This window comes from Pezoporus wallicus, unplaced genomic scaffold (genome assembly GCF_028554395.1).
Source record: "Pezoporus wallicus isolate ANWC-B61680 ecotype Strahan unplaced genomic scaffold, APGP_CSIRO_Pwel_v1 contig_4788, whole genome shotgun sequence".
NCBI classification, from domain to species: domain Eukaryota; kingdom Metazoa; phylum Chordata; class Aves; order Psittaciformes; family Psittacidae; genus Pezoporus; species Pezoporus wallicus.
The window spans coordinates 2,793,426-2,821,277 of record NW_026638769.1 but is presented as its reverse complement, the minus strand read 5'-3'; the positions used below and the strand labels follow the sequence as shown (position 1 = coordinate 2,821,277).

The 27,852-nt window shown below is 43.5% G+C and overlaps 1 protein-coding gene across 4 annotated transcripts in view; it reads left to right on the top strand.

Annotated features, from left to right (window-relative positions):
- BCKDHB (branched chain keto acid dehydrogenase E1 subunit beta) overlaps positions 1-6,995 on the top strand; it is a 116,476-nt gene extending 109,481 nt beyond the window's left edge. For 2 of the 4 annotated variants that reach the window (XM_057412444.1, XM_057412443.1), the window contains 2 exons: positions 1,541-1,693; positions 6,658-6,995. In XM_057412444.1, coding sequence (XP_057268427.1) covers positions 1,541-1,681 — 141 coding nt within the window. In that variant the 3' untranslated portion in view covers positions 1,682-1,693; positions 6,658-6,995. Of the gene's footprint in view, positions 1-1,540; positions 1,694-3,089; positions 3,132-6,657 lie in introns of all 4 variants that reach the window. The other 2 variants (XR_008972533.1, XM_057412445.1) reach the window with 2 other exon arrangements.
- The last annotated feature ends 20,857 nt before the right edge of the window (positions 6,996-27,852 follow it).

The following is a 27,852-nucleotide window of genomic DNA, read 5'->3' as shown; positions in this document are numbered from 1 at the left end:
GCCAGCAGGGTACAGAAGGACATCATGATCTACCTCATGGGCAGGTAAAGAGTTAATACACTGTACTGCACAGCATTTTGTACTGATGTGAATCTTTCACTTTACAAAGAAAAGCAAAGATGTGCCTGAAAATGGAGCTCAAAAAGTCTTTTAATTGCACGTATTTTTTACCTCAGACCTATTTGGACTCTCAGGTTTTCTAGGTGAATTAGTTCACAATTAAAGGTAATGATACAGTACATAGCCACACAACTTCTTGGACTTGCAGGAATCGTGTAGATTTCTGTCTTACAGAAATACGCCACTTCACAATGCACCAAAGTGGTAGCTGGAGCGAAAGGTTATAATCTCAGTGTGTTATGAGTACCTTCTATGCTGCCAAATACTGTGTTGTATATAAAGCACAGTAAGTTAGACTTGGGCTGCCATGGACTGCAAGGCACGTGCATTCAAAACAGTTCATCAGTCTGAGAAAATACTTAGCACTTTGCTGCAGAAAAACATAGCTCTTTGTGGGCCTGGTTTGCCTTGTGGGCCTGGTGGAAAAGGACTGGTAGATAATTCTTCACCTTCGGTTTTGCTGAGCCAAGTGCAGGGGAAGTTGGCCAGGATGTCTCAGTTGCTGCAGTCCATAAAGGAGAGGCCAAGAGGAGATGTGTTTTGCCTCTTCATTTGTCTTCCCTGGAAAGCAAATACGTATGCTAAAGATAGGGGGAGAAAGGGTGCTTATAATTAGTGTCACCATCAGTTTGATCTGGCAAAGTTATTTCTCTATCTACTTCTTGCAGATTTTCATAGTCTGTGACTCCTAATACTTGACAGTAGGAAGATTGAAACGTCACTATTTATTTAGTTATTAAAGCTGATAATATTACACCTATTTCCATAGGTTTCTTTCAGATTAACATGGTGCATTTGTAACATTTTGTGTCCTACTAGGTCAAGTAATGAAACTCTCACAGTCATTGCCAAATCTGATCTCCAAATAGAACACAAATTGAGGGGTTTTGTGTACAGCACGGATTTGACTCAAGGGTGGAGATACAGAAATCCACTTGAGTTCAAATTCGTAATTTCCTAACTGCTTAATGCTTCTCAAGCAGTCTCAATAAGGTTCAAAGAAGTTTGAATCTGATGTTCATGTATCCAACACATAATATTTACTCTTAGATTATGTAATTTTTCTATAAGTTTCAAAGTGGCACAGGAAAGAAACTCTTATGCCTTTTTCCTAAAATATTTGTTTCTTGGCAGCATGTGTCTGGATGTATAGCAGACGTACTAAATATAACCTGCGTATGATTTAATGTAGCACACATGTAGAAAATGAAAATAACATTAGTACAAGTTGTTATTTTAATATGGACCTTTGGGCAAAAGGAGACACTGTTCTGGTCTGGCCTACTTATGCTGTGATATAAATAGAAGGTTTGAGTTGCCAGGACTGTCAGTCTGGCAAAGTTCATTCGACCGTAATTTGTGATGCAAGACTCCTGAAAATAATGGCCTCTCTAACATTGTTCTGTGTTTCTGTTAATAGGAGGAATGCTTTTTGAATTTAGAAGCTCCTATTTCAAGAGTATGTGGCTATGACACTCCTTTCCCTCACATCTTTGAGCCTTTCTACATCCCAGACAAATGGAAATGCTATGATGCTATTCTAAAAATGATTAACTACTGAACAGCAGTACAGGTGAGAAATAATGTCCTCTACTCACAGTTTGCCTGTAAGGATTCTGTCAGAGTCACTGTAAAGTCTGGGGATAAGGTGCTACTTTTTTAGTCAGTTATAACAAGAATTGCCTCTTATGGCTTCAGTCTTAAAGGTGTCTGAAAATTTTTATGTAGTGCCATTGAAGTCAGTGTTTAAAATTAATTACCTTGCTTAATCAGTCTGAAAATTGTCTTGTATCCTGAGAAGTGAAAAGAACATAGGGTGAAAGTAATGCAGAGAGAATATGTATTCACCTATAACAGAAGACCTACAGTTACTTCATAGGCAAATCATAGTGTTAAATTTTATAGTTTTTCACTCTTCAGGGTGGCCTGTAATCCTGTGGGGTATTAATAAGGCCCACTTTACACCAAATACAGGCACTGCATTGCAAGCATACACAGAGCATTGAAAATACACAAAGTATTGGTAGTATCTTACTGCTCTGTTAAAATAAAATTATAAGGCTTCCATGTAATATTTATTCTAAAAGTATTTTTTCTGTATAATTGTTTCTGTAATTTGGTCGCGCTTGCAGATTTCTGTGTGCCGAGTGCATCAGGCACCACGCCTGTGAACTAATACATATTTCTATTACATGACTAACAGTCTGTAACATCCTTTTCCTTTATTTCATTGTAATATAATACTAAGTAGCATTAGACCATGCAGTGGCATTGCTGTGGAAGAACTTCTGGTGTCTAATGACCAAAGTTTAATGATTAGGAAATATGTCAATACGTTTTATTCTCTACTTCCTTTAATTAAATGAATCAAGTAGCCTAGTTTTTGAGATTGAGTCTTGGTAAGTCGTGTACCTCTGAACTAAAAAGAAAAGGTGAAACCGGCAGGCCTGTTTTCCTTTGGAACGAGGAGATCAGGGGGGTTTTAGCTGTTGACACCAAAGATGGGAGATCCAAGGTGGACCCTACATTACAGGTGCCCTCTGTTTTACCTATGCATTAAGCCATGAATTAAGTTTAAGGCCAGGAATAGAAAGAAGGTTGTTAAGTCATTAATGTTAATCTTGTTTATATGCATACTTACTTTCAGGATGACTTTTTGCAGTTCACTCTCCTTTGTTCCCCGTGATAGCTGATAGTGGGGTGCCTGTATGTGAAGTAGGAATGCTACCAGTGAGGCAGTGTCTCTGAAAGTTAATGTAGTTCCACTTAAAATACTACTCAAAAATCACCTGTTACTGACAAACTAGAGCATTTCCTTATGATCAAAACTGAAGAATGTAGTGATCTTTTTTGTAGAGTGTGTGATAAATGCTCTCTTTTTCATTACAGTTGTCCTTGCCTTTGTGTTGAAGTAAACTTGTTAAACATTTATTTTCTTTTTTTGTTTGGCACCTCTGTAATAAATTCAGTGAAGCTTTCCTAAAGAGAATGGGTTGTATCTGCTCTTTGAGGTGAGTTACTAGGCCTTGCTAGGTAGCCTCTAATCTGCCCTTTCCAATGCAAACTAAAGGACAAAATATTCTTACCTCTGTGTAAGGAAAGACCCAGTTTAAGTGGGTTCTGGAATTGCATTGAATTTGTAGATGCTTTGAGGTGTCCTGCTCCTGCATTGTCTCATCCACAGGTCACAGTTCCTTTGACTTGGTTCACACTGGAGTTCCAACCTGTCCAGTACAGCATCACAGGAACAGTAGTGATGCCCTGTCCATACAGCAGTACAGCAAGGAGTGAAAACAAAAGGCAGCCACTGACAAGTACTGGATCCCAGCAAGCACAGGAGCCTTCCAATTAATATCTAAACAGCAGTAACAGCCATAAATTCTATATGGCATATTACAATCAAACCTGGCATCTTGAGCTCTTTGAGGCCATGCTGGGATCCAAAAAGGACTGTCGTAGTTTAAATCAGTGAGCAACTAAGCATCATGCAGGTGTGCTCACTCACTCTACCCAGTGGGATGGGAAAAGGAATCAGAAGGGTAAAAGTAAGAAAATTCATTGGTTGAGATAAAGAGAGTTTAATAGGTAAAGCAAAGGCCATGCACACAAAGCAAACCAAGGAATTCATTCACCACTTCCCATGGGCAGGCTGGTGATTGGCCATCTCCAGGAAAGCAGGGCTTCATCATGCCTAATCCACCCCCCTCTTCCTCTTTCCTGCTTCCTTCTTCTTCCCCCAACTTTATATGCAGTGATATGATTCCCTTCCTCCCCTTGTTACTGGATAATACCAAGTTGTGTAATGTTTCGTGGACTGCCACTGTTTGAACATCCTGTACAGATCTGGAAACAGGTTCTAGATGCATGGTGATGCTAATTCCAAACTTATTTATACCAGTTACAGTTCTTTAAGTTATTTGTTGTGTTGAAATCTTTCTGTCCTTATTCACACAAGTGTTTCTCATTTAACAAAGAATACAGCCGCATCTCCTTTAAAAAACAAAAGAATAAAACCCTCCCTGAAATATGGTCAGCTGTGTGTACAAATGTACCTCATACCCAAAAAGATTCTTGTTAGGCACCTGAAGTAACTTACTGCTTTGTGTCTAAGGTTAATGTGGGGTTTCAAGCTGGATGCTACAGTTAGTCATTTCTAAAGTTAGCCTTATTATCTTAATGTACATCTGGTTTTATTCAGTCTGTGTTGACAGTGTCTCACACATGCTTAGTTGCTTATCTTGAGGTTGACAGTATAAATGGATTTCCTGCTCAAAGGCAGTGTTTGACAATGCATACTGTATACCTCACCAGTGAGACAGGCAAGAGCAGAATCTGTATCTTTCAGCAGCTTCTTAGCTATTAAGATTTACATCTATGTTAGGTATAAGAGAAATAGCTTCCAGGTAGGCAGCTGTGTTCCAGATAATTCTTTATAGCTGGAAAAAAATAAGAGAAAAGAAGCAGTGAGATTAGAATGGATATACATTTCTTGGAGAGATGGAACAGTGTCTGGCTGTTTATCTGGGGAGGGATGGGGTGAAGATAAAAGAAGAAACAGAAGAAAACAGCCATAACTTTTATAAAAGATACTCCTAGGATACAGAAATTTATTGAGGGGTGGCTGTAGCATAGAAATATCAAATAGCCAAGTGCTTTCCTGTTTTGCAGCTTTCTCTACCACATTTGCATATTCTGTTTTCCTATCAAATTCTGAATTCTGGGTGTCCTTGCCAGGTGATGGTTTACCTCCATGAGATTGTGTGTGTTTGTAGAGACACCATTACTATTACAAATTTGGTCTCTAAAAATACAAAGTTATCACACCAAACCTTGTTATGGAACTATTTTACGGAAAGCTTAATCTTGGTGCTTAAAGGTTAGGCAGTGTTAGGGGATGGTAGGGTGTTGTTTTAAATTGGTTTTTCTTTCCAAGAATGTATTTGAAGTTGTATTTCAACGTGCTATGCAGTTTGCTCAAAACCAGTGCTCCAGTTGGGAGAGACTTGCAAATGACAGCAATGCTTTTCTGTCTCAACCAGTAAGTTGTGCTGGGAAATGGGAAGGGACCTGATAGATACTTTGGTTAATAATTGTCTGTTCTTTGCACTCCTAGTTATTAAGCATGGCTTCATACAGGTAACTCAAGGTACAGGAAAAACATAATTGCTCTCCCTGTTTGGTAAATAAAATGAGAGACTGTGCAAGATCATTTGGTTTTAACCTAACAGTCGGGTTTTTTTTCAGCACAGAATCCCAAGTGTAGCAGGCTAAACTGCCTGCCTTTTGTAATGCACTGTCTGTAACCCAATAGAACAGCCAACCTCCTGTGGCTTGAGTAGGGCACAGCATTCCTGGTTTATAATGTTTTCCTGCTGGATGGTGAAAGTTATGGAAATGGCCAGTGAATCATGTCTTATTCACAAGCAGTGAGTAGTCCAGATATGAGAGTCTATTAGTGCTATGAATTAATCTGTTAATATGGCCACTGAAAGTCTATATTTGTATACAAGCCTTGACGAGAACTCATGCAAGATCAGGAATAATTAAATTACCTTAAAAAAAGCTCTAAATAGGAAAGGTATTGACTATAGGTTTTTTACAAGACCCCTCTTCACTGTAACAGTGGATTGATGGTATGTTTAGTAGAGCTGTGTCGTGGTTTAAACCCAGTCAGGTAATTCGTTCGCTCACTTCCCCCCCCTTTCTTGCCCTCCCCCTGCTCTCGGAGGGATGGAGAGGAGAATTGAAAAGAATGCAACTCCCACGGGTTGAGATAAGAACAGTTTAGTAACTAAGGTATAACATAAGTCACTACTGCTACCACCAATGATAATAATGATAAAGGAAATAACAAGGGAAGAGAATACAACACCTCAGCACCAGCTGACCGATAACTCGCCCCCCCAGCCCGACCAAGCTCCGACCGATACCTCCTCCAACCCTGCCGTCTCCCAGCCCTTCCGGCTAACTCCCAGTTACATCCTGGGCATGACGTGCTGTGGTATGGAATACCTCTTTGGTCAGTTTGGGTCAGGTGTCCTGTCTCTGCTTCCTCCTGGCTTCCCCTCCTCCCTGGCAGAGCATGAGGCTCACAAAGTCCTTGACCAAACCAAAACATCGCTATCAGCTCTGTTCCCAAGCTGAAAGTCAAAACACTGCACTGCACCAACTACCAAGAAGGAGAAACATGACTGCTACTGCTGAACCCAGGACAAGCTGTAATGAAACAACATAGCAGAGTGGGATGGAAGGCATCATAAAGTTTTTGCATAAATGGTGATAATTAGTATCGTCTTCACAGTAGATATCAGTTGCAGCATTTCTAATTTCCAGGTGTCTACCCTGGCAGCTTTAAAAATTTAATGTAATTTTTAATATGTATAAGTAATTATTTTGCTGTAATTCACAGACCTTGAGGTTAAGAAAAAATTATAAATGTAAAAAGTAAGATTGCCATGGAGGGCACTGTGTGTTTAAGTTGTGGATATTATTTTCATCCTTAAGATTTGTCATTTATTTTGTCATCTTCTTCTGCAGAGATGAGAACAACAGGGAAATACGGAAGTTGCCTTCAGAACTCTTGACACTTTACTCATATCTTTTGGGTTTGGAATTCACATAGCAGACTGTTTTCTCTTAACTCAGCTATCCTTAATAATCATCTTGACTATTCTTCAGAAAATTCAAATCTTCCTTAATTATGAAATCAGTGTTGGGCAGGTGATTGCTATAAGAAATAGTTTCAGATGTATTTAAAGATATTCCAGATGTCGTATGAATGTTGCACCTTGCCATGTTTCACTAGGTTACATCTCTAGAATTCACTGTGTAAATATTGGAAGCAGGATTTTATTGAATAAAACATATCATGCACATGTTGTCTCTTGGTTTTTGTTATTGTTTTGGGAAACCTGAAGAAGTTATTTAAATGTGACTGTATTTTCAATGAAATAGGCAGCCAGAGCAGCTTGTGCATCTGGTCTGACAGAGACCTTCTTTAACCACTGTCATTAGCTGTCTCTAAGTGGAGTGGCTTTATGTAAAATATTACCAGATACTGATTTTCCTTTTTGCAAGGGAAATGAAAACTCAACTTGTCTTGCGAACAGAGGAGATACTCTTTTTGCAGTGTTGCTGTAGGTGAGAACCTCCATTGGTACATCTTTCCTGCAGTATCTTATTTAAAAGTATGTTTAATCTAGATATAGACTGTGTTTGCTGCTAAGCAGCTGTGCAAAATGTGCCAGTTTGTTGAGGAAAGGTAACAGTACTGTGGCATATGCATGCTAGTGGTGGGACAAGAGGCAGCGCACATTCATTTTCTGTTGGTGAGGACACAGAAATACAAAATTACCAAAAAGACTCTAGTCTAGTGTAAAATTAAACCTGAATGTTTATTTTTCCTGTGCTAATATAAAGGGCACTGAACATCCCTAAGTGCAAAAAGAGGTCCAAACTTTCAGACTGAAGGCTTCTGACCTCAGTTGAGGTTTGCTTAATTTTCAATACTGCCCTTCTTTTCCATATGACATGCCAAGGGCACAGCAAAAGCGTTGTGAGAATTATCCTCTCTTGTCCTACATTCCAGCACCGCTCAAAGGGCAGCAGATCTTCCAGCACAGTAGTTGCAAAGCTTATTACTGAATTCCTTTGGTACCAGCTCTGCTCATTTTTCCACCAACTAAATTAAGTGTGAATTCAGCAGTTCATAGTCTTTTTGTACAGAGAGCAAAGCAACCGAATCAATCTCATGCTGTGTTGCTTCTAACTACATGGGGGAAGGAGTGAAGGGGGTGGGAAGATGTATGCCAGTAGCCAGATAACCACACTTCCGTTATTATTCAGGGGGATCATTCAAGGAGAAGGGTAACTTTGTACACAAACCTGCGTAGGGCAGTCCTTAAGTTAGTGGCTAAAACACAGCAGGGAGGAAACTCAGGAGGATAACTTCACTCTGAATATCAGTGGATATTACCCCCATATCCCTCCATCATCTACTTTGATGATTTGTGAGGTTGTTAATGAGGTGATCCACTGAAATCCAAGCGAAATATGGCTTTTGATTATGGGTGCCCAAGTGCATACACTTGCACCTCAAAGTGGTGTGCTTCTCAGGGCTCTGAGGCAACTCGTGTCATGCTTCCAAATCTCAGGAGCAATCCCTGTAGTGTGATTTCAGTGTTTGTAGCATGGGGCAATTCTTGTGCTCCAGAGAACTCAATGCAAAAAGGACTTGTACAGGTGGAAGGTGCTAAATGATCATCTTCTCAGGGCCTGCTACTATTTTGTGTAAGACTGCCTTCCTAGTTCATACATTGCATGCAGAATCCCACAACTTGATAATGAAGCTGTTAATGTTTCTAATCAAAGTAAAATGATATTATTAGTCATCTGTCTGTAAATCTTCTGTAAATGACATGTATAAAACTTTATTATTGTTTTAAAAAAGATAGATGCATTATGTATTTTATATTTTTTGTGCTGGATGTAAACTTTTGGTTTTATGAAGAAAAATGGTTTAAAAATTATTTCTTCCTTTTATGAAAATCAGTAGATATTTGAGCAACTATCTTCTAAAAATGTACTGTTACTGCATTTTAAAGCATATAAAATAGATACAATTATAGTACTGCCATAGTAAAACATGGTTTCATAATTAATATCCTTAATACTATACACTTTGAGGTTTTTAAATTTAAAAGCAGTTTGTAATTTAGTGCAGAGCTTAAGTTCAAGTTGTGTGTATGGAGATAGAGAATAATGTATTTCTTAATAGACATGCAGAAAATATTTGCTCTTAATGTAGACTACTACAGTCCGGTTGAGGGGCTGGTTTTGCATTTCAGTGAGTGGTGATGTGTCATTTTTAATAGTATAACAAGTTTTCTTTTCTTCTCCGTTTTGGATGATAGAATATTTTTTCCCTGGCAAAGACAACTGGTGTTCTAAAACAGGTGCTGCTCCCAGCAGCCTGCCTAGATGGCAGTATCCACTCACGTAACTTGTGCTCAAGGATGGCAGCTGTTTAAAGTGCATATTATAGAAAAATGACATATAGTTCTAAACTGGACAGGAAGGCCTATACTGTTAGACACAAATAACTGTTTCTCATTAATTTCTTAATAATAAAATCCATAGATAAGTCATATTATCTGTTTTTTAACTACTTAAGTCTCTTAATTAGAGTATGCAAAAAATTTAACCTGGACAGTGATTGCTTCCCTTTAAGTAACACCTTCTAAAGCAAAAACCATGTCAGTACTCCTTGCTGGTCGTCCAGAAAATTAATAATTGATCTAGTCATGCTGGAAATTGCTGGAAATAATTATGGTGCATAGTTTAATGCTGGATCCTGATACCGGAATTCAAGAAATACACAGGCTTATTGGGATCCCAGATTTATTAACTGCAGAGGAAAGACTTGTATACTCTTTGCCTGTCATCTAGCTAAGTTAAGAGTGTAGTGCTGTAACAACTTCATCATAATAAACAGTGTACCAATTAGTGAAAATTGGATTTAAATCATTAGAGGTATTCTCCCTTGTGGAAGTGCATGTGTTTATAAGAGGATTAGCCAGTAGTACATTTCTGACTGCAGTAGCCAGGAGCCTTGACAGAGCCTTGACATAATGACCTTCCTCTCCTCTGGTCTGATAATCAGTTCTGAGTTCGTGAATCTTTTCAGACAGTTCTCTTGCTCCTGTAGCTAAAAAACAGTGTTCCCGGTGCACTGGTGTATTGCAGAAGGTCTGTTCTAGCCACATAACTTCAGAGGCAGCAACTGAAAGGAATCCATTCAGCAAGCTGGCAGAGATTGTTATCACAGCAGCTCATGGGGTTCAGTGAGCATTATAGTTCATAACAAAATAAGCTGACACAGTCTGCAAGCTCTGCCAGATTTCAGTAGACCTGAAATAAGGATGTAATTCTTTTGTAGCTCTTTTGCTGCTTAGCTGCTCTGCAGAATATATGTTTGTTAGATATGGGAGACATACATCTGACTTCAGTATAAACAAGATTTTTAGGACTTAATTCGGTTGCTTATACTTTGGCATCAAGTACCATTTGAGACACCCTGGGGTAGCCTGCGTGGTCTCCACGTCTCCAGCTGCTGCTTCCATAGGCCCTATGTGATATCTGCCAACCCCATGTGTATCTTGGGTGCCTTAGGGCATCTCACATGGCACAAGATGCCTGCATTCAGGCATCTAAATGGAGCCCTTTGTTTTCTGAGGCTTGGATACCTGATGTCTGATGATTTTTCTGTGAGCTTGTATAAAATTCTAGCACTAAGATTGGTGCATGCCTCAATTTTCAAAATAAATTGCTCAAATCCCCAGGAAGTACATGAAGTGGGATATATAACATGTTGTGCATGTGAAAGAAAGGATTGTCTCCTGGATGACAGGCTGATGCAGAACTGTTAGTTCCTTGAGGTGAGTAATTTAGAGCAAAACCCCAGCCTTATAAATGTCCCATGGCTGGAGTTGGCTGCTGTAACTCACAAGGTTTCTAATGAATATCTGAAGATAATATGTGGGCAGGACCTGGTTGTTCAGCAAAGCCATGAACAACAGTGGTGAGTTAATGGGGGATGAGGGAGCTGCAGTCCCCTCACTTCCTGCAGGAGCTGTATGTGGGATTCTGCTCAGGATTAAGACACCTAAATTTAAGTGTCAAGATACAGATGTGTATGGCTGAGCAAAGCAGGTGAGCTAGCTAGTAAGTGCCTTTAGGGTAATCTGACTCATTCTGTAGGCTGAAACTGACTCTACTGACTGCCTCGGTTTATTGTGCACAGTGCCACATGAGTTGCTGTAAGGTATGCTGCCTGGCTTTCAGCTTGTCTAGAAGTGTTCAGATCTCCCATTGGTCCTCAGTCATACCTGCTAGCTCAGGCATATCTTTCATGGAATCACAGAATGGTTTTGATTGGAAGGGACTTTAAAGCTCATCTAGATCCAGTCCCCTGCCATGGGCAGGGACACCTTCCACTAGACCAGGTTGCTCCAACCCCCGTCCAACCTGGCCTTGAACACTGCCAGGGATGGGGCAGCCACAGCTTCTCCGGGCAACCTGTGCAGTGCCTCACCGCTCTCACAGTGAAGGCCTATATCTCTCCTCTTTCAGTTTAAAGCCATTCCCCCTTGTCCTACAGTCCCTTGTAAATAGCCCCTCTCCAGACTTCCTGTAGGAACACTTTAGGCACTGGAAGCAGCAATAAGGTCTCCCCTGAGCCTTCTCTTCAGAACAAGCCCAACTCTCCCAGCCTATCTCCAGAGCTGAGGTACTGCAGCCCTCTAGTCATCTTTGTGGCCCTCCTGTGGACTCACTCCATCAGGTCCATGTCCTTTTTGTGTTGGGGGCCCTAGGTCATCTTGGGTTTTGTTGCTAATGCTTGTGTGGGCAGCAGGATCTAATTCCCCGATGGCTGTGGCTGTCATGGGATCACAGCCCAAATGTGAACATTAGATGGTTAACTTTTCATTGCCTGTTCCATCCTTCTGACACAAGGGGAAGAGAGTGGAGAAGCAGCATAGTGTTAGGCAGGTGCTGAGGCTGTGCACTAACTGGTGCAAGAAGCTAGGAAAAGATCATCTGAGCAGTTCAACTGCTACAAACATCAATGGCCTAACCCATACTTAACATCACCTTACTCATCCCCAGCCCTCTAACAGAAAAAAACGAAGCCTCCTTATTAATAATACTGATTAACTTGATTTTTAGCTTATTTCATATTATAAGTGCAAAACTTAATCAGCACCAGCTTTGGGGTTATGTTATTTGCTTTGAAACTGTTTTATGGTCTTTGGTTATGTTTTTAAACCCTTTATTAGGGTAGAAAACCCCCAACATTATTGTCTGTCTTGGAGGAAAAAAATGAAGCCAAAATAACTGAACTACATTAAGAGTAGAAACTAGTGTCTGTTCTTGCTCATGGAGGTCTGTGGCTAACTGTTCTACAACTGACAGTAATGCGCCACCAATGTTTGAGAAGGACTCCCTGTTGATTCCTGCATCTAATTAATTACTTTTATATGATAATTAAATCATTCCTGCTTACTTGCACTCCGTTTGCTTGCAGCTGAGTACTTGCTGAAAACAGCAATTGTATGAATTTATGTTGCCTGTGCGCTTCTTGCAGAGTTTGTGAGCTCTGCCATGCCTGAGCTGCTGCTACTTTCAGTTCTGTGTGGTCTCGGGCAGTGTTGAGGTAAGTGACCCAGCCTGCAGGCAGATGGTTTCTTTCCAGTCTTTCCACCGCACCTCTTTCTGGTATCCTCCTTAGCCTGGGTGATGAAGCAGCACAGACAAGCACAATTGTTCCCCCTTCAGGAAAAGCCTCTCTGGTTAGCTCCCACTATGTATTTGGGCTGCTCATGCCTGACCTGGACTCATCCCAACCTTCCCAGGGGGAAACCTGAAGGACGAGGGAGATGGTGGAATTGCAGGGCTTCTCCAGTGGCTGGTGGGGAGCTGGCAGGGAGAGCAGTCCCCACAGCCAGCACCAACTGCAGGTCAGTGAGAGACCCCTGCATACAATGCAGTTTGCTTGGCTTCCCAGGGCTCTGGCATGAATGACAGGGGTAGTAAAGCTGATGTACCCTCTTCCCCTCTGCTTCCCTGCCCATTTAGGCTGTGCTGACCACCTTGAGGCAGCCCTTGCCAAGGGCCTGATGAGTGGAGGGCACCATGGGTTTGCAGAGCAACTCCAGGATCCCAAGTAGCTTTTTTCTTGGCCTGAGGAGAGAGCAGGAGCACTGCCATGAACCCTCCTCTGTGTGAACTGTGGCAGCGGGACCATGGGGGTGACACAGGGACTGTGACATTCAAGGAAAGGGAGAAGCAACTGGTGCGAGGGCAGGTGATGGCAGCGTGGGCAGCAGCTGGCACGCAGACGCAGTGGTGCATCCCTCCAACATCTGAGTCAGAGCATTGTGGTGCCCGACAGGAGCAGTTTGGTACATGACAGGCAGGAAATAAGCCATGACAGGAGACAAATGGAGGAGCTGGCTCACCCCTGTGAGCTGGGTCTAGCTGGTCTGGAGCAGCGCATCCTGGAGATAAGTCTCAGTGGTGGTGGCACAAAGGAGACATTAAAGAGATTGTTGTTCAGTGACAACCTAGGACGCAACAGGCACTGCGTGACTCCAAGCCTGCATGCATTTGCAGTGTAGCACCTCAGCTTGCCACAAGCTCAGGTAGCTCAGCCTTCTCACGCTCTTTATTTGCTTAATCCAGGGGTTTGCAGGAAGGAGACAGCCTAGAGATGTTTAAAATTTTGGGCTGGTTTGTGAAGGAGACAAAGGGAAGGTGCCTCCAGCAGGACCCATGGCTGCAATGTATTGCTATAGGCTCTCCTCTACCACCCAGCCTGATGCAGGGCAGTGTCTCAAGTCAAAGCAGAAGGTGCTTGAGCAGAATGTGTCACATAGTAGAGTGTTTGTTGGTAATTATTTATCCCATAAACCCCAGGAAGATTGTGTCTGCTGTGATGATAAAGCTGCAATGCCTTCTGGCTTGATCTTGGCAATTTTCAAAGATGCCTCTTGAGAGAGCAGTGAGGCAGTGGAGGAACAAAGTGCAGCCTTGTTGAAGTGCAGCTCCAGTGGCTTAATCACATCTCACGTTGTAAGCCACTGGTCCTGTGTGTTATTCACAATACAGAATTTAGCTTGGGAAGGAAAGTGCGAGCCGGTTGCCATTCAAATGTTGATATGCAGAGAACAAAAAGGACTAAGGACAAGGTTAGAGTAACCATAACTCTTACTCCTTTCCAATGATTATTTTTCTTGTCATGTCCCCGTCTCTGCAGTAGAGTTTTCCTCCTCCCTTTTTGCCAACAGCCTGGCTACTTTTTCAACTACAGCACTTAAACTTTTAAAATGACTTCTGTCTCACCTGTAACAAAACCAAAGTATAGGTTATTGAGCTGTCCTCAGTAGTGTTTGTTACGCTTGAGACAGAGATGGCTGAAGCAAAGGCGAATGATTGTTGAACTGCCTTGCAGTGCAGAGTCAGTCTGAACCCCACGCCTTCTCCCTCAGTCCTTTGCTTCCTGGCTTTGCTCCGTGACACAACCAGCCTGGGTATGGGGGTCTGGGGCTGAGCTGGGGGAGGTGGTGGAGCAAATACTGCAGCAGTGGCTGCTGCTGCTGCTGCTGAGTGAGGAGAATGAAAGGGTGAAGAGGTGTGCGGTGGGCACTAGCATTTCATAGCGGGGTCACAGCCCTGCCTGCCCTCAACCAGTGGTCCCAGCTTCCCCGGGCTTTCCTTCTGCTGTTAGTGTTAGCCCTGGCCCATCCGGAGAGGGAGCTAGCCTGGCCATCGCAGAGTGTGCATCTGTTACCTGCCTGCAGCACCCTGCCTGCTACCATCGCATACCACCCCGTGCATTCGGTCTTGCTCCTCCTCCCCCAGGGTGGAGGCAGTTTTGGTGATCTGCGGCTCCTCACTGCTCAGGACCATCAAGATGGTGAAACACTCACTCAGGCTGTGATAGGGTGTTGTCATGTGCACAGTGTGAGCCTTTGGGAGATGGCGCTTGATCTAATTAGCTTTTAAGAGAGAACCTGTGATTCATCTTGTGCTACGAGCAGTGACATTGCTGAGAGTTTCGCTGCTGACTTTGCTAAATGAGCCCTTAGCTACCCTAGTGCTGTGGGTTAAGCGAAGCCTGGCAAAAATTTGCCTGGGTTTCTGCTGTTGCCACACCAGCTCACTCTGATGCTACCTCTGATCTTGCAAAGCCGTTTTGTGGCGGTGCAGGGACTGCCTGTGTTCAGCCTGCTGGTTTTGGGGAGGAGGACGTTCACGTGATTGACATGGTTAAAATAACCTCAGTGAAGCATAGCTGCAAAAGCAAACTGGTATTTGTATCTATCTATGCACACTGAAATGGATGAGACTGCTTGTGAAGTAATGTCTCCCTGAGGCTGAAGTTTAAAGTATTTTTCCCAATGAATTTGATGAATTTTACTTTTAAGGACAAACAGTCCTTGGGTTTTAGTCATTTCCTTCTGCTGTGTCAGTAACATCTGTCCATATCCATAATGAAAGCTTACAATCCATCTAGGTATGAAATACGGGGACATTTTCTAAGCAGGTTCTTTCAATGTATCTGCTTATTTTTCAGCTATGGGGAATGGTGGAATTCAGGTGGGCTTTGTTCCTTTATTACCTATTTATAAAGCTCTTTAATCCTTTCATTAACCCTGGTGCTGCGCTGTGAAATCTGCTAGGCAAGCCTTGCTGCAGGCCCTTCCAGCCAGGTGAGTTATGGCTGCAAGCACTCCCCTTTCACTGCCAGGGAACTTATGGACCTAATGCTGTATCTGAGAAATAAAGTCACGACTATATTGTCCTGTGCTCCTGGAAACCATCAGTGTTTGCCTCTCCATCACCAGACCCTGGCTGCACCAGCTGAGAAGATGACAGGGCTTGTGCAGGACCGGCCTCCCCGCAGAGTGTCCCTCTGGGTCTGGGAGGATGCTGAGGGTGCTGCGCGCTAGCAGGAGCACCAGATCAGAAATATTCCCACGTGCATTCCCATGTGAATAAGTGGTTCAGGTCAGGGCCACCCCCACCAGCTACCTGTGGTGCTTACTGAGGCTGAACAACGTTAGCTGCTCTGCTGATGTGCTGTGAGCCCTCACTGGGATGCGGCTGTAGGCTTGCTTTCTGCCCACCAAACCCATGGAATAGCCAGATTTTAGGCTCCCATTTGCACATAAACTCTCTTTTCTTTCCAGGTCTGTTGAACCGTGTGGGTGGCTTCACCAGCCGCTCATTTCCTCTGCCCACAGTGGAAATGATTAGGTGTCCCTGAGATGGAGGATCCTTGCTTTCTAATTTGCCAGTCCCACCATGACAGGAGCAGGCCAAGCCTGGTGGCACAGCACATGGCTCCTGAGGCAGCGTCCCAAACCGGTGCTCAACCCTGGAGGCTGCCACTGATGCAGAGCTGAGGATTGAGCTCAGCTGGGCCGGTCTGGGGCTGTTTATACACTCCTGATCGGTTTGGTCAAAATATATTGGCAATGGAGATCAGTGGGGTTGTCCCCATCCAGCTGGTGTGGAAGTGCATGAACTTTAGGCTGGTGGAGCAATGACTACTGGCTGTGTGTGCATGTGTTGTATATACATTTTTGGTGAAGAGCGTTATTTAGATACTTGAGTAACTTGGAGGAAAATAAAATACAACAAAACACTGCTCATACATTTTTAAGAGGCTGTATACAGTATGGCTCTCTAGCTGCATCCCATTATCTGAAATGGGATGTTCAGAAACATCTCAGTCAAGAAACAAGAAAGTGACAAAATGTGGTGAAGAGTATAAATCATAAACTACAAAGCAAGCCCACATCTTGCAACAAAAGCTGCTTTATTCAGGCAAGGAAGTGCACTTAGGCATAACTTTAAATAGCATGCGTCAGAAAAACTCTCAAATTCTATATAATTTGACATAATTAAATGTAGGTATTTCATCCTACTACAATTTACTGCCGTGCCCTTGTGCCTACAATGTTGATATTCAGCATAGGCTCGAGCAGTTTATTTCAGTGAAAGCTAACCCACACTTGCAGAGCCTAGATTATAATTATCCTACTCCAAAGCGCCAGGCACGATTCCCTCTGTTGCCCATCTGAGTACTGTCAGGTCCAACCCCAGGCAGGGGCGTTCACAGCTCAGCGGATGCAAGCTCATGCAGACAGATCCCCAGCAAGCTCCTGCCTGCCCCATACCCTATCTTACTTCTGGACTCCTGTTTTCAAGGCTGCTCTGTTTTCCTCCTGGTTTTGCTCCCCTTCTCCTCATTATAACTGGAGCACTGCCTTTTGACTGCTGATGTCCGGGGTTGTCACATTTCTATGAGAAGAAACAGTATAAACAGGATGAGAAAATCCTGAAACCTTTTTTGTGCTGGCTGTAATCTTCAAACCAGGGAGAGCCCAGTGATGGCAGCTGTGAGATGCACAGATGGACCACGGCTTCTCCTGGACTGGAGAGCTGTGAGGGTTTGGTGCAGGACTTCACAGGGCTGGGATATTAAACATGGAAATACACAGGCCATGGGCATGACACAGTGGCACAGGGGCCCCATTTCCGGCATGTACCCAGGAAGAGCTGCTGGCTCATGAAAGAGTGCAAAGCTCCCCAAAGGCAGTGTGAGCGCTCAGGGGTACGGAGGGCATGACCAGAGCACCATGAGTTTGCCTGGAGTGTTGTTGGCACACGGAGAGCATGTTTCAGCAGGGGTGACATGGATATGCCAGTGCCTGCAGCAGCTCTTGTTTGCATGGCTGATGGGCAGGGGTTGGCGCTGAGCAGGCAGGCAAAAGCCCTGTTCTGCCATGCGGCTGGGAGCAAGAGGCCATTACCCAGCCCTAACTGCAGCCACAGGGTCACTTGCTGTTGCTGGTGCAATGCCATTGGAAATGTTGAATGACATCCAATGAGCAGGATAAGATCCTCACCTACTCCTGCAACTGGGGAGGCACAGGTACACCAGGAAACATGTGAGGAGCTTTTCCCTCAGTGCTGTCAGCACAATCACCTTAAAATCTACCTCATCACTTGCATTTCTAGTTCAAGCTTGCCATAGTATTTTCACCAGATGTTGTATACTGGTATATGTCTGTATTATATATACTCAGACTGGTATACACTATGAGCCTGACTATATTTCCTGGGATGGAGTCTGCACATACTACCAAGGTTCTGCTTAATTCCTTTGTTTCTCCTTTCCTTGCTCATTGAATTGTTTTTGGAAGGGAAAAAATGACCAAGAGGTTTCTCCAGTGATTTATATGGAGAACATCCAAAAGCTGACCAGCAATAAACTAAATTAATTCTCTGATGTGGACTTGACACCCAGATCTGTGTTTAACAGAATGGAGTTGCTTTAAATTCTGCTATATTAGAACTTCACCTAACACCCCCCTTTTCTTTTCACCATTACTTTTTCTTGCTTTCGTAAATGTTTTTTGTTGTTTTTTTTTTTTAATCTTGCTTTTACTTGTGTGAGAAAATATACCTGAAAGAAAAGAACCAAGTTTCTGCCACTGTGCCAAATGCCAGAGATTCACCCAGGTAAATGCACTGGAAGAGAGGGATTAGGCTTTGGTTTGTTTGCTGGGATCTGGTTTTATCTCCAGAGACTTTAAGGCAAGGCCTTGTAGCAATGGTAGCTAAAAATACTTCCATGCAGATGTAAGATTTCCAAATTAACACCATTTCTTTAACAGAAAAAAAAAATAAATGTTTAAACAAAGCCCTTGATTCATTTCTTTTCTTGCCATTGCCTCTCAGACTTGGCCACCCTCAGCTCGCAACATAGGTACAGCTAAGGACAATGAAAAACACGCAAGAAAGTGTGATGGGGGTTAGCTTGCTTGTTAGCCATTCCCTAAGCAGCACTGGCTGGGCTTTCAGGGAGGGATTACCATATCCATACGTTTCTATTTTTACATCCTGCGGCAAACATGTCATTGCCACTAAACTGAGAAACAAAACTTCAGACGTCGCCTCTCACACACCAGAGGAAACCAGTGTCACGAGCCCCGCCAAGGGGGGTTGCAGCATGTCAGCTCTGGAAGCAGTGGTGGGAATGGGATCCAACAGGAATGCTCGACCCAGGGAAGCTTGCTCCTCACTTGGCCCTGAGAGAGCCTCAACCTCCTCCTGCCCCGCCTGCGGCTCCTGGTGTGGGAAGGGCCCATGTGTGAAAATCAGAGCTGGTTCTTTGTTTTCCATGTAGGCTGGCACCTGGACTCAAACCTACTGGAACCCGCAGGGCTTTGCAGAGAGTAATAACTTTTATCAAGACCTTTGTAAGTTTTCTAATTTGCAACTATCATGCAGGCCAGTGGTTTCACTGCACAATTCAGCGTCCATGATTAAAGTCTTGAGAGTGCTGTTGAGCTTCCAAAATAATAATCATAATTAAACCACTTGCTGGGCTTAAACCACGACACCGCTCCCCCCATTTTTCCTATTGCATGAACATGCCAAAAGATACAGGAAACCCATGGCAAGATAGCTGGATTTTTCATTTTGGCAGATCCCGTGAGATTAATACACTTGCTGAAAAGCCCTTTTGCAAGCAGTATTCATGCCAAGCATTCCCTTCTGAAGCTCACAAAACATATAAAAGCATTAAAAAAATCCACATTCAGTACCTGTATGGCTTCCAGTTATAATAAAGTCAGCCATGTGGCAGATATGGCTGAGCTGATCTTTTGTAGCGTTCTGGGGTTGTTTGCATATTTGAAGTTTTCTAATTCAGATCTCTGTGCCAGAAACATGAAGCAACGTTTTCATGCCGAAATAGTTTTGAAGTATTATTTTTCACTGTGTTCTCCCACAGCCCCACTTCACGCTTTGAGAAAGGCAGTAAATGAAAGGTAAAACTGGGCGTGATGCTCACCACAGACGTTTGCTGAGGTGAGCTGTCCTGTACGAACCATATCAGCTTTCCTCTTGGGACCTCCTTTGGGCAAAATCATGTTTGTGGAAATATGGTGCCAGTTAACAGGAAAACAACTGTGGGTCCCAGAGGAGCGTTTTCTGCAGTGGAGAGCACTGTGGCTTGGCCAAGCCAGAGGCACATATGCTAACTGTAGTACTAATAACTGTGAATGTCTTGATTCCAATGAGATCTCCAACCAGCAAGACAAGCTTGACTTTATAGGAAAGGACACTGGCTGCCAATGGGGATAGATGAGAAGGCTTCAGGGAGGGGAGGTCATGTATGGAGCAAACACAGATGCTAGCAGAGACTCCAGAAAATGTACTAGAGAGCCAGGGCCAGCAACAAGCTGTACTGCCTTGGCAATGGTCTTCTCACAGTTGTGGTGGTTTGAGGGCAGCTCAGGGAAGGTTATAGCACCTGGGAGATGTCAGAAGAAATAGAAAAACAAAACTACAACTCTGCACCTGTGGTGAATGCATGTAAAGCCCCAAACCCAGCAGGCTGGCTTAAGGTAATGACAGAAATTGGGCAAAGGTGATGGCAATTTCCTCTTGGTTTTTTTTGGTGGGCTAAGGGATGCCTCAGGAAGCAGCACTCAGGTGGTGCTGGCTGATGGCAGCAGCCCTGGATGCTCAGGTGAGTAGATGCTGTGCAGCACCTACTCCTGGCACGTAGGCAAAGGTGCCAAGCAGTGTCAACACAGGAAGGAGGCCTGGATAAGTCTTGATTGCTTTTCACTGGAGGAGAACAGCAGATGCAGCTCAACAAGAGAAAGTAAAGGTCAGTGATGCTGAGGAATTTTGTTTCCTTGGTGGGCCCATATTGATATGGCAACAACAGAAAAGCCAGAGGAAAGGCCAAGGAAAGAAGCTGGTGAAAACCCTTCAAAAGGTAAAACATTGAAGCAGTGAAGAACCAGCACTGCTTTCTGGTGGAAATAAATATGGATGGTAAGAGTTAAAGCCATTCACTTTGTCTCATAATGTCGACAGAGGTTAAGAGCTGAGAGAACATGATGTGTTATGGGTCTGGAAATGTCTGAGAGAGCTGGACCACAACCAGTAAGCTATGGTAGGAAAGCTGGTTAGGCACATAGTGGAAAGCTGGCAGGGTCCTGTGGCCAATATGGGTCCAGAAAATGTTTGGGAAGAAAGGCCATGGATGACCAAGAACATTGTGTCAACAAAACATTAATGAAGATCTAAATGGAGCTGAAGATCAGCTGGGAAGAAACATGAAAGGGCCGACCGCTGGGGTTTTGGAGAAATCATCTGCTGGGCTTATGAGTCACAGAGACCAAAACCAGACAGGAACAAGAACTAGGCAGTCACAGTTATGGTCCGCTGGTTCTGGGATGAACCACTAATTTATTTTGCATGTGTTGTATTGCTGATTCCCTCCATGCCTCCCTAAAAATTAGGGCTTTTTACACCCAGAAAAATGAGCAACGGTTATGAACTTAATTCATACCACTTGCGTCACTGCTTCAATGAATCTGGTGGCCAGCAATCTCAAATGTACGTGGGAACCTTGGGCTGTTCCCTTGCTTTCATTTCATCTATTTACAACATCTATGGTGAGACACTGAAAGTGGTGATGAGCACTGCAAAACCAGGTTGCTTTTGCTGGATCCCACCGCTTTGCAGTTCCAGCTACTTTCCTTTGCCATGAAGCCAGCGAGTCCTCCACCAGTGCAGAGCTTTCTGTCCCAGGGCAATAAATAGCTGGAGAGGTGACAGCTGTCACACACTCATGGCCAGATGCGTGCACACGGCTGCATGTGTGACAGAATGGGATGCAGCAAGTTATGATGAACTGTGTTTTTTCAATGTGCTGAGCTTTTGTGGAGCCTGGCTGAGGACAAGCCTCTTCTGTCACATTCCTGAGAGCCTGGGGCAAGGTTTCTGAAGGCCTTTTATGGGGTGTTACTGAAGGCAACCATGACACAGTAATTTAAGTATGTGACAGTGACTGTTTCTCAGTCACTAATAGTCTCATGGTGCCTGGCAGAGGGATATACCAGCATGACTGATGTATCTGGTGTTTTCCATTAATCCTGATGTTTATTGACTTTAAAGGGGGAGGTCTCCAGTGTGGTCGTGGTTTCCTCTTGTTTGTATAGACAGTGGCATATCAAATCTTGTGATTGTAATTTCTAATAACAGGAACAACCACGATAAGCCTATAGTACACACAGGAAGAAAGATGGAAGAAGAAACACTAATGGTGATCTAGCTGGGTTCAGTTTCTACAACTCTAGTTGACAAATTCATGATTTACCCCCACAGACAGAACAGAAAGTTTTGTCAAAATATCTTTTACCTATTGGAGGAGGTCAGATCTGGTTTTATCCTGAATGAGACCTTGAGTTATGGGATGTTCCTGATTACTGCAGTCCCAGAAACATAAGTCACATGGTTCCTTCACAGGTCATTTCAAATAGTTCAGCTGAGCAGAAGTTTGGCTTTTTGCTAGAAAAGGTAGTTCCCTTTTCAATTGTCATTCCAAAGTAACGCTAGGAATGCGGTCGGGCAATGCTATGATGTGAACCTTGGACTGGTTTCAGAATAAGTTCTAAATGTGTTTTCTGCATAACCATTTCTGCTTAGGCATAGACTTTTCTTTCCTCAAAACTCTGATGACAGTTTGGAGACCACAGTATCTCTCTTCACAGTGAAGTAAGTGCAGTAAGTGCAGTAAGCTCCTAGCCCACAACTTCCCAGAGTCTGCCCTGTCAAACTTACTTGCTCAAATCCCATCAAAGATGCCTGTAGCTCACTAAAGAGCTCCATTTTGGTTACATTTCCATAATCATGCAAGGGGCACAGGATACGTCTCTTCCAAGCACACTTATTTTTCTGCATATCAAAGACACTTGTTCCCTTGTTCAGCTCGAAGACACTTCTCAGTGTTAGAAGTTTCTTACTTTAAGAACTAAGCTGAACAATTACAACACACTTGATACCTCTATCGGTCAGTACCTCGGTATGTTCATTACTTTTTACTTTGTGCTCTCTCTGCTGTGTTTACTTTTTGTTTGTTTTCTTTTACCCTCAGAAGCACAGCAGGGCTGCCACAGCAGCTTTGGCATTCCTGTTGTAATGTAGTCCTTATCTTAGGGAGTTTTTTTGAGTTTCATGAAGTGCTTGGGTATGTATTCCAGAATGTTATGACAGGTATTTAAAACTGGACTATGGGCTCCTACAGATAACTGTATTAAGCTCCAGAGTGGAGCCTTCAGAACTGGAGCTAGGGGAAACACCACGTCCAGGAGCCTCACAAATTGCACAAGGAAGTCGTGAATGCTCCGTCCCTGGTAGTGTTTAAGGCCATGTTGGAAGGAGTCTTGGGTGACATGGTTTAGTGTGAGGTGCCCCTGCCCATGGCAGAGGGGGTTGGAACTAGATGATCTTAAGGTCCTTTCCAACCCTAACTATTCTATGATTCTATGAAATAGGGACTAAGTGCCCCGCCAGGTGATGTGGAGCTTGAGGGAGCTGTTTCTTATTGCAGTGGGGCATATTCCTTGGAGTAATTGCCTCTATGCCCTTGAAATTGCTCTGAATGTCAGATCATATGCACTTCCAAAGCACAAAACTCTTCTTTGCTATTTCCTAATTGGTCAGAAAGCTCTGCTAACAGGGTTAAGGAAAAAAAAAAAGGAATCAAGTGGGGCTCTGCTGTCTTTTCTCCTTCTGTGGAAACTGACTAAAATATACAGAGGTGGTTTCAGCACCATGGTCTGGTGAATCAACAAGACAAGTGTATATTCCCTCTCAGCACTTTCCTTACCAAGAGGGGACAGGGGAGAGAGGATGGGATCTCAGAGCAGCAAAGTAGCTGTGATGTCCCAGAGCCTTCAGGAAATCTTTTGTGACTGGGAGCAAAAGACTCAGACTTATGGGAGTTGGTTTTTGAGACTCTTCATTATTTTGGCCTCCTGATGATAACTAAAAGCGAGGGTGGTTTTCCTTCTCTTTCCTTCCCATGGTGCCCACGGACACTGTTCATGGAAGACCCCAGTGGGTAAAGTCCCTGAAGTGAAATATGAAGTGGGTGCTGATCACGGGACTGCTAGACATACAAGAAGCAAGGAGAGCCAGACTCCTTGTGCGTCTTGAGCAGTCACAGCAAGGGAGCCCAGCTGCAGGAGACCTAGAGGCTGCAGACAAAATGTGGTCTAAAGAGAGCTGAAGTTTTAGGATGAGACAGACAACATCTTCTCAGTAGATATGGGAAGAATTAGCAGTGCTGTGCAAGGCTTTATGTGTGATTTTGTTTAGAAAACTGTTTCCAGCTCTGATTAGCTGTGTTTTAATAACAGATAAACTGGAACACATGGTGAAAGGCTTTAAGGGTGGTGGAGGCAGTGGGAAGTTTATCTTCCTTGTGGAGATTGAGAGTGACTTGTCTTAATGATATGAATAAAGCAGGACCTTCATGCAAAAATGATGAAATCATGGGGAAAGAACAGAAATATTTAGGTGAAATGATAGTAGAAAAAAATTGTTGTTGAAGAAAATCAGGCCAGAAATGGAAATTGTCTGGTCACCCAAGGAGAGGCATCTATAAGGAGCTTTCTAAGAAGATGGAGCAGTGAGGAGTTGAGATGGCTTCAGAAGGAGGTTGCTATGTGTACAGAATGTGACAGTGGGGATGAGCCTTCACCTTCCACAGATATCCTTGAACCCTCCTGGTGCAATGACATGCTTCTTGCTGCCCCATGTATTGCAGTCCCTGTGGGGCACTGAAAGGACAGTTGCTTGTTCCCGTACACCCCTGAGCTTCTCTGGGTACTGTAAAAACTCCTGGCCTAAGGCCATAGGTGCTGCCAGATGCATGTTATGTTTCATAGTGATGGGCAATGCAATATCCAAATCTTTCTGTGGCTCTAGCCTTTGGTCTCTGTACTTGCTATAAACCAGAGCCGTCACAGCTGGGGTGCTTAGCAGAGGCGCTGGGAAGATCAATGCGTGCAAGACAGTGAGGTGCTCAGCTGCTGCAATCATGAAGGTTATGGGAGTATGTGTGCAAAGCAAGCAGGCTGGAATTTCAAAAGCTTGGAGGAAACTGCTGAAAGCCAGTGACACCTGTACTCCTGCATCCCTGGGGAGCTTGGAAACCCTTCTTTCTGACAGACAAACCTTTCTGACACTTCTCTTTTGCAACTGCTCTTCTCAAAAGTTTAGTGGGGAGAAGAGAGCAGGGATGCACTACCTGGTCTGTGGTTAGCATACTCTGAGCAGTTCTCCCACGTTTCCGTATTCCACTGCTGTATACTCCAGATCCTCACTCTGCCCTTCAGCATCGAACCATTTCTGCTCAGATTTTCATTCCTCCATAGACTTGCAGAGCTGCTTGCAGCACGCGGTGCTTAGAAAGCTAACACCTGCCAAACAAAGTTGGTTTCTGTCCTTTGCCTTTTGGAAGATTGCATTAATGCCCCTTCCCATTCCCAGAAAGAAATCTGAGGCTAAAATTATTATCCTCCAGATGTTCTCTCCCTCTGGCTGGAGGTCAGTCCCACAGTAATCAGCTGGTCTAAGTTTATCTGTACAAATGTATACTCTAGTGTAAACAGGAAGCAAAAGTGACACAGTGTTTGTGGTGTTTGGGTATTCTTTGCAGGACTCCTGAGGACTGCTAAAGAACCATGGCAAGTAAGAGTGGGATGATGATTGCTCCAGTCTGGTGGTGATCTTCAGGATGCCACTTGCATGTTTCTGTCAAGCACCTATGTGAGGATTACACTGATCAGAACTTATATTTGGTGCTGGTTAGGAGATACCAGGAAAGGAAAACAAAGGATCAAAACTAAATTGTTCCCCAACAAAAAACAGAGCAAACAACCTGGGACAGAGCTTCATTCAACTGAAGCAGGCAATGCTATGCTGCCACTGTCCTATTTCTTGGATGTGAGATGAAGTAGCCCAGAAAGAATATCTCTTCCCCTACCCACCTCCTTGGGTTTTCTGCTTAATTTTCTGTCTGAGAACTAGTTAATGATTTTCACCTCACTTTTGACAGAAGATACATACCCCACTTGCGTGGCTCTGATTCCTGTTTCATTTATCTCTATGTGTATTGCATCTGTCACTTTACTGAGGTTATTTCTCATAGTACAGGTCCTGTGGTGCTGTAAATGTTACCCAAACACAGCTCTAAGGAATTAATAGCGAATCTAGTCAGCAGCCTAGTCAGTTTTGTCACTTTGCTCTTCAATCAAGACGTGTTTGGGCTTAGGGGGTTGTTGTTTGCTGTTTGTTGCTTCAGTTACTTCTTTGATCTCTTCTGAGAGAAGTACCTGTAGCTGAAATCCTCACTCACTTCGCCTTGGACATGAGCAAAGAACACATCAGCTGCAGAACTCTCCTTCCTTCATTTCCTGGGATCACAATAGCAATGTGAAGTGTGTACTTATTTGCACACACACCGACTGCATGCCATTACTCCCTGCTGAGGGCTTTCAAATGCAAGCACAAGTTGCCTTTTTGCTCCATGAACCCCAGTTATCTTCTGAGCACCTCTCACTTCCCCACAATGACACAAAACTCTCCCAAAGCTTTTCCTCAGACCCCACAGCTGTGATGTGCTCTTCCGTTGCAGTTGCATCGGATAACACGAACACGCAATGTGCCATGATAGAGACCAGTGGTCAGATTTCATTCCGGATAGAGCCTCAGGAACAGCAAAAAAATGGGTTCCCTGAAGGAACTGCAGGCTCGTATTTCAATAAAACTCCAGAAAATGAGCAGTTTTGAATACCCAGACAGCAAGTCACACAGGGCTGCAATGGGTGTCTTGCAGAAGATACAGGCTTCTCTCAGGCAGCTCTGGCTTGTTTCTCTCTCAGGGCATTCAAGAGCGCAAGATTTTTTTGCTTCCTTTTGAGGACATAATATTTGCACTAATATTTGAAGGAGACAGCTAGTAGGTTCAGCTTCTGGGACCCTCTGAACTGGATGGCAAGTATAACAAAGATACGTATTTTTTAAGTCAGAATGTCTGTAGTACCTAATTATTTATTTTTAATTAGTTAGGAGACCCACAGCTAGCTGTAGCTATTTCTTGTCTTGGTTATTGTGTTGTCATATTGGTGGATATGATTTTTTAAGCAATAAGGACATTATTGTAACACATTGATCAGTGTGGTGAAGAAATGCTTAAAAATGTGTAAAAAAAGGCAAGAAGATATAAAAACACATTTAAAGAACTAGGTCTTCAGTGATTGTCCCCAGTCTCATTTCTGGACTCCATGCTACCTTGCTTTTCCTAAGCGGTGTGAAAATAAACAGGGCAAACAGTGGCACTGATTTTAGCTATAAGAAACATTCATCTCGCATCTTGATGTACATTGAATGAAACTATGGCTTTGTAGGGCAGTTATGTTCTGTTCAGCAATAATCAACTCTTCAGTAAATCTCATTTAAAGTCAGTCTGACAGTCTGCAGTGCCCTAACCATGAAACCAGCCCATCCGAAGATTTCTGAGCACATCTCCACCCTACCTAGCTCTTGGTTGCCCAGCATGTTGCTGTCCTCATGGACATGTCCTTACCCGAGGTTCCTGCCTCTGCCTTCTCTTCTGTCTCCCCAGAATTTCTGGTCTATCTAAACCCTTCCCACATTTCATTTGCACGGGGCTGTTACTCTGGCCCCCTCCCAGGCCCTGAATTAACCTCTGAGAAGCTGGTCCCTGTAGAAGTGTAAAAAAAAGCTCATGTGGAAGGCTTTTTTCTGCAGGGATTTTTATTCCCTGGTCTGCAAGCCTCATTTTAGCTTGAACTCAAGTAAACTCCAGAGCTATAGGCAGGATTTTACATGATTAAAAATAATACTTTTCTGTTACTTTCAGCTTGTAGGTCTCCCCATTTCTACGGTAAATTGCTATTCCATCTATTTTAGTTCATTTTTAATTCCCTCAGGACTCTGGGACTCATCTCACCAGGTCCTATAGACTTACATATGTTCAGGTTCCTCAGGTGGTCACAAACCTGATCTTCTCCCTTAGGAGGGACTTTGGTCCCCCAGTCCCTGTCTTATGGTCCATCCACTCACGAGGTGTGGGAAGAGAAACTGTCAATGAAGACTTGAGGCAAAAATGTTGCCTTAGCCACCTTCTTGTCTGTTGTTATGAGTGCACCAGTCTTGCTCATCAGCGAAGGCATGCTTTCTTTGACCTCCCTTTTTGGGCTGACATACCTTTAGAAGCCCTTGTCAGTCTTCACATCCCTTGCCAATTTCAGCATCTGTCTCTTG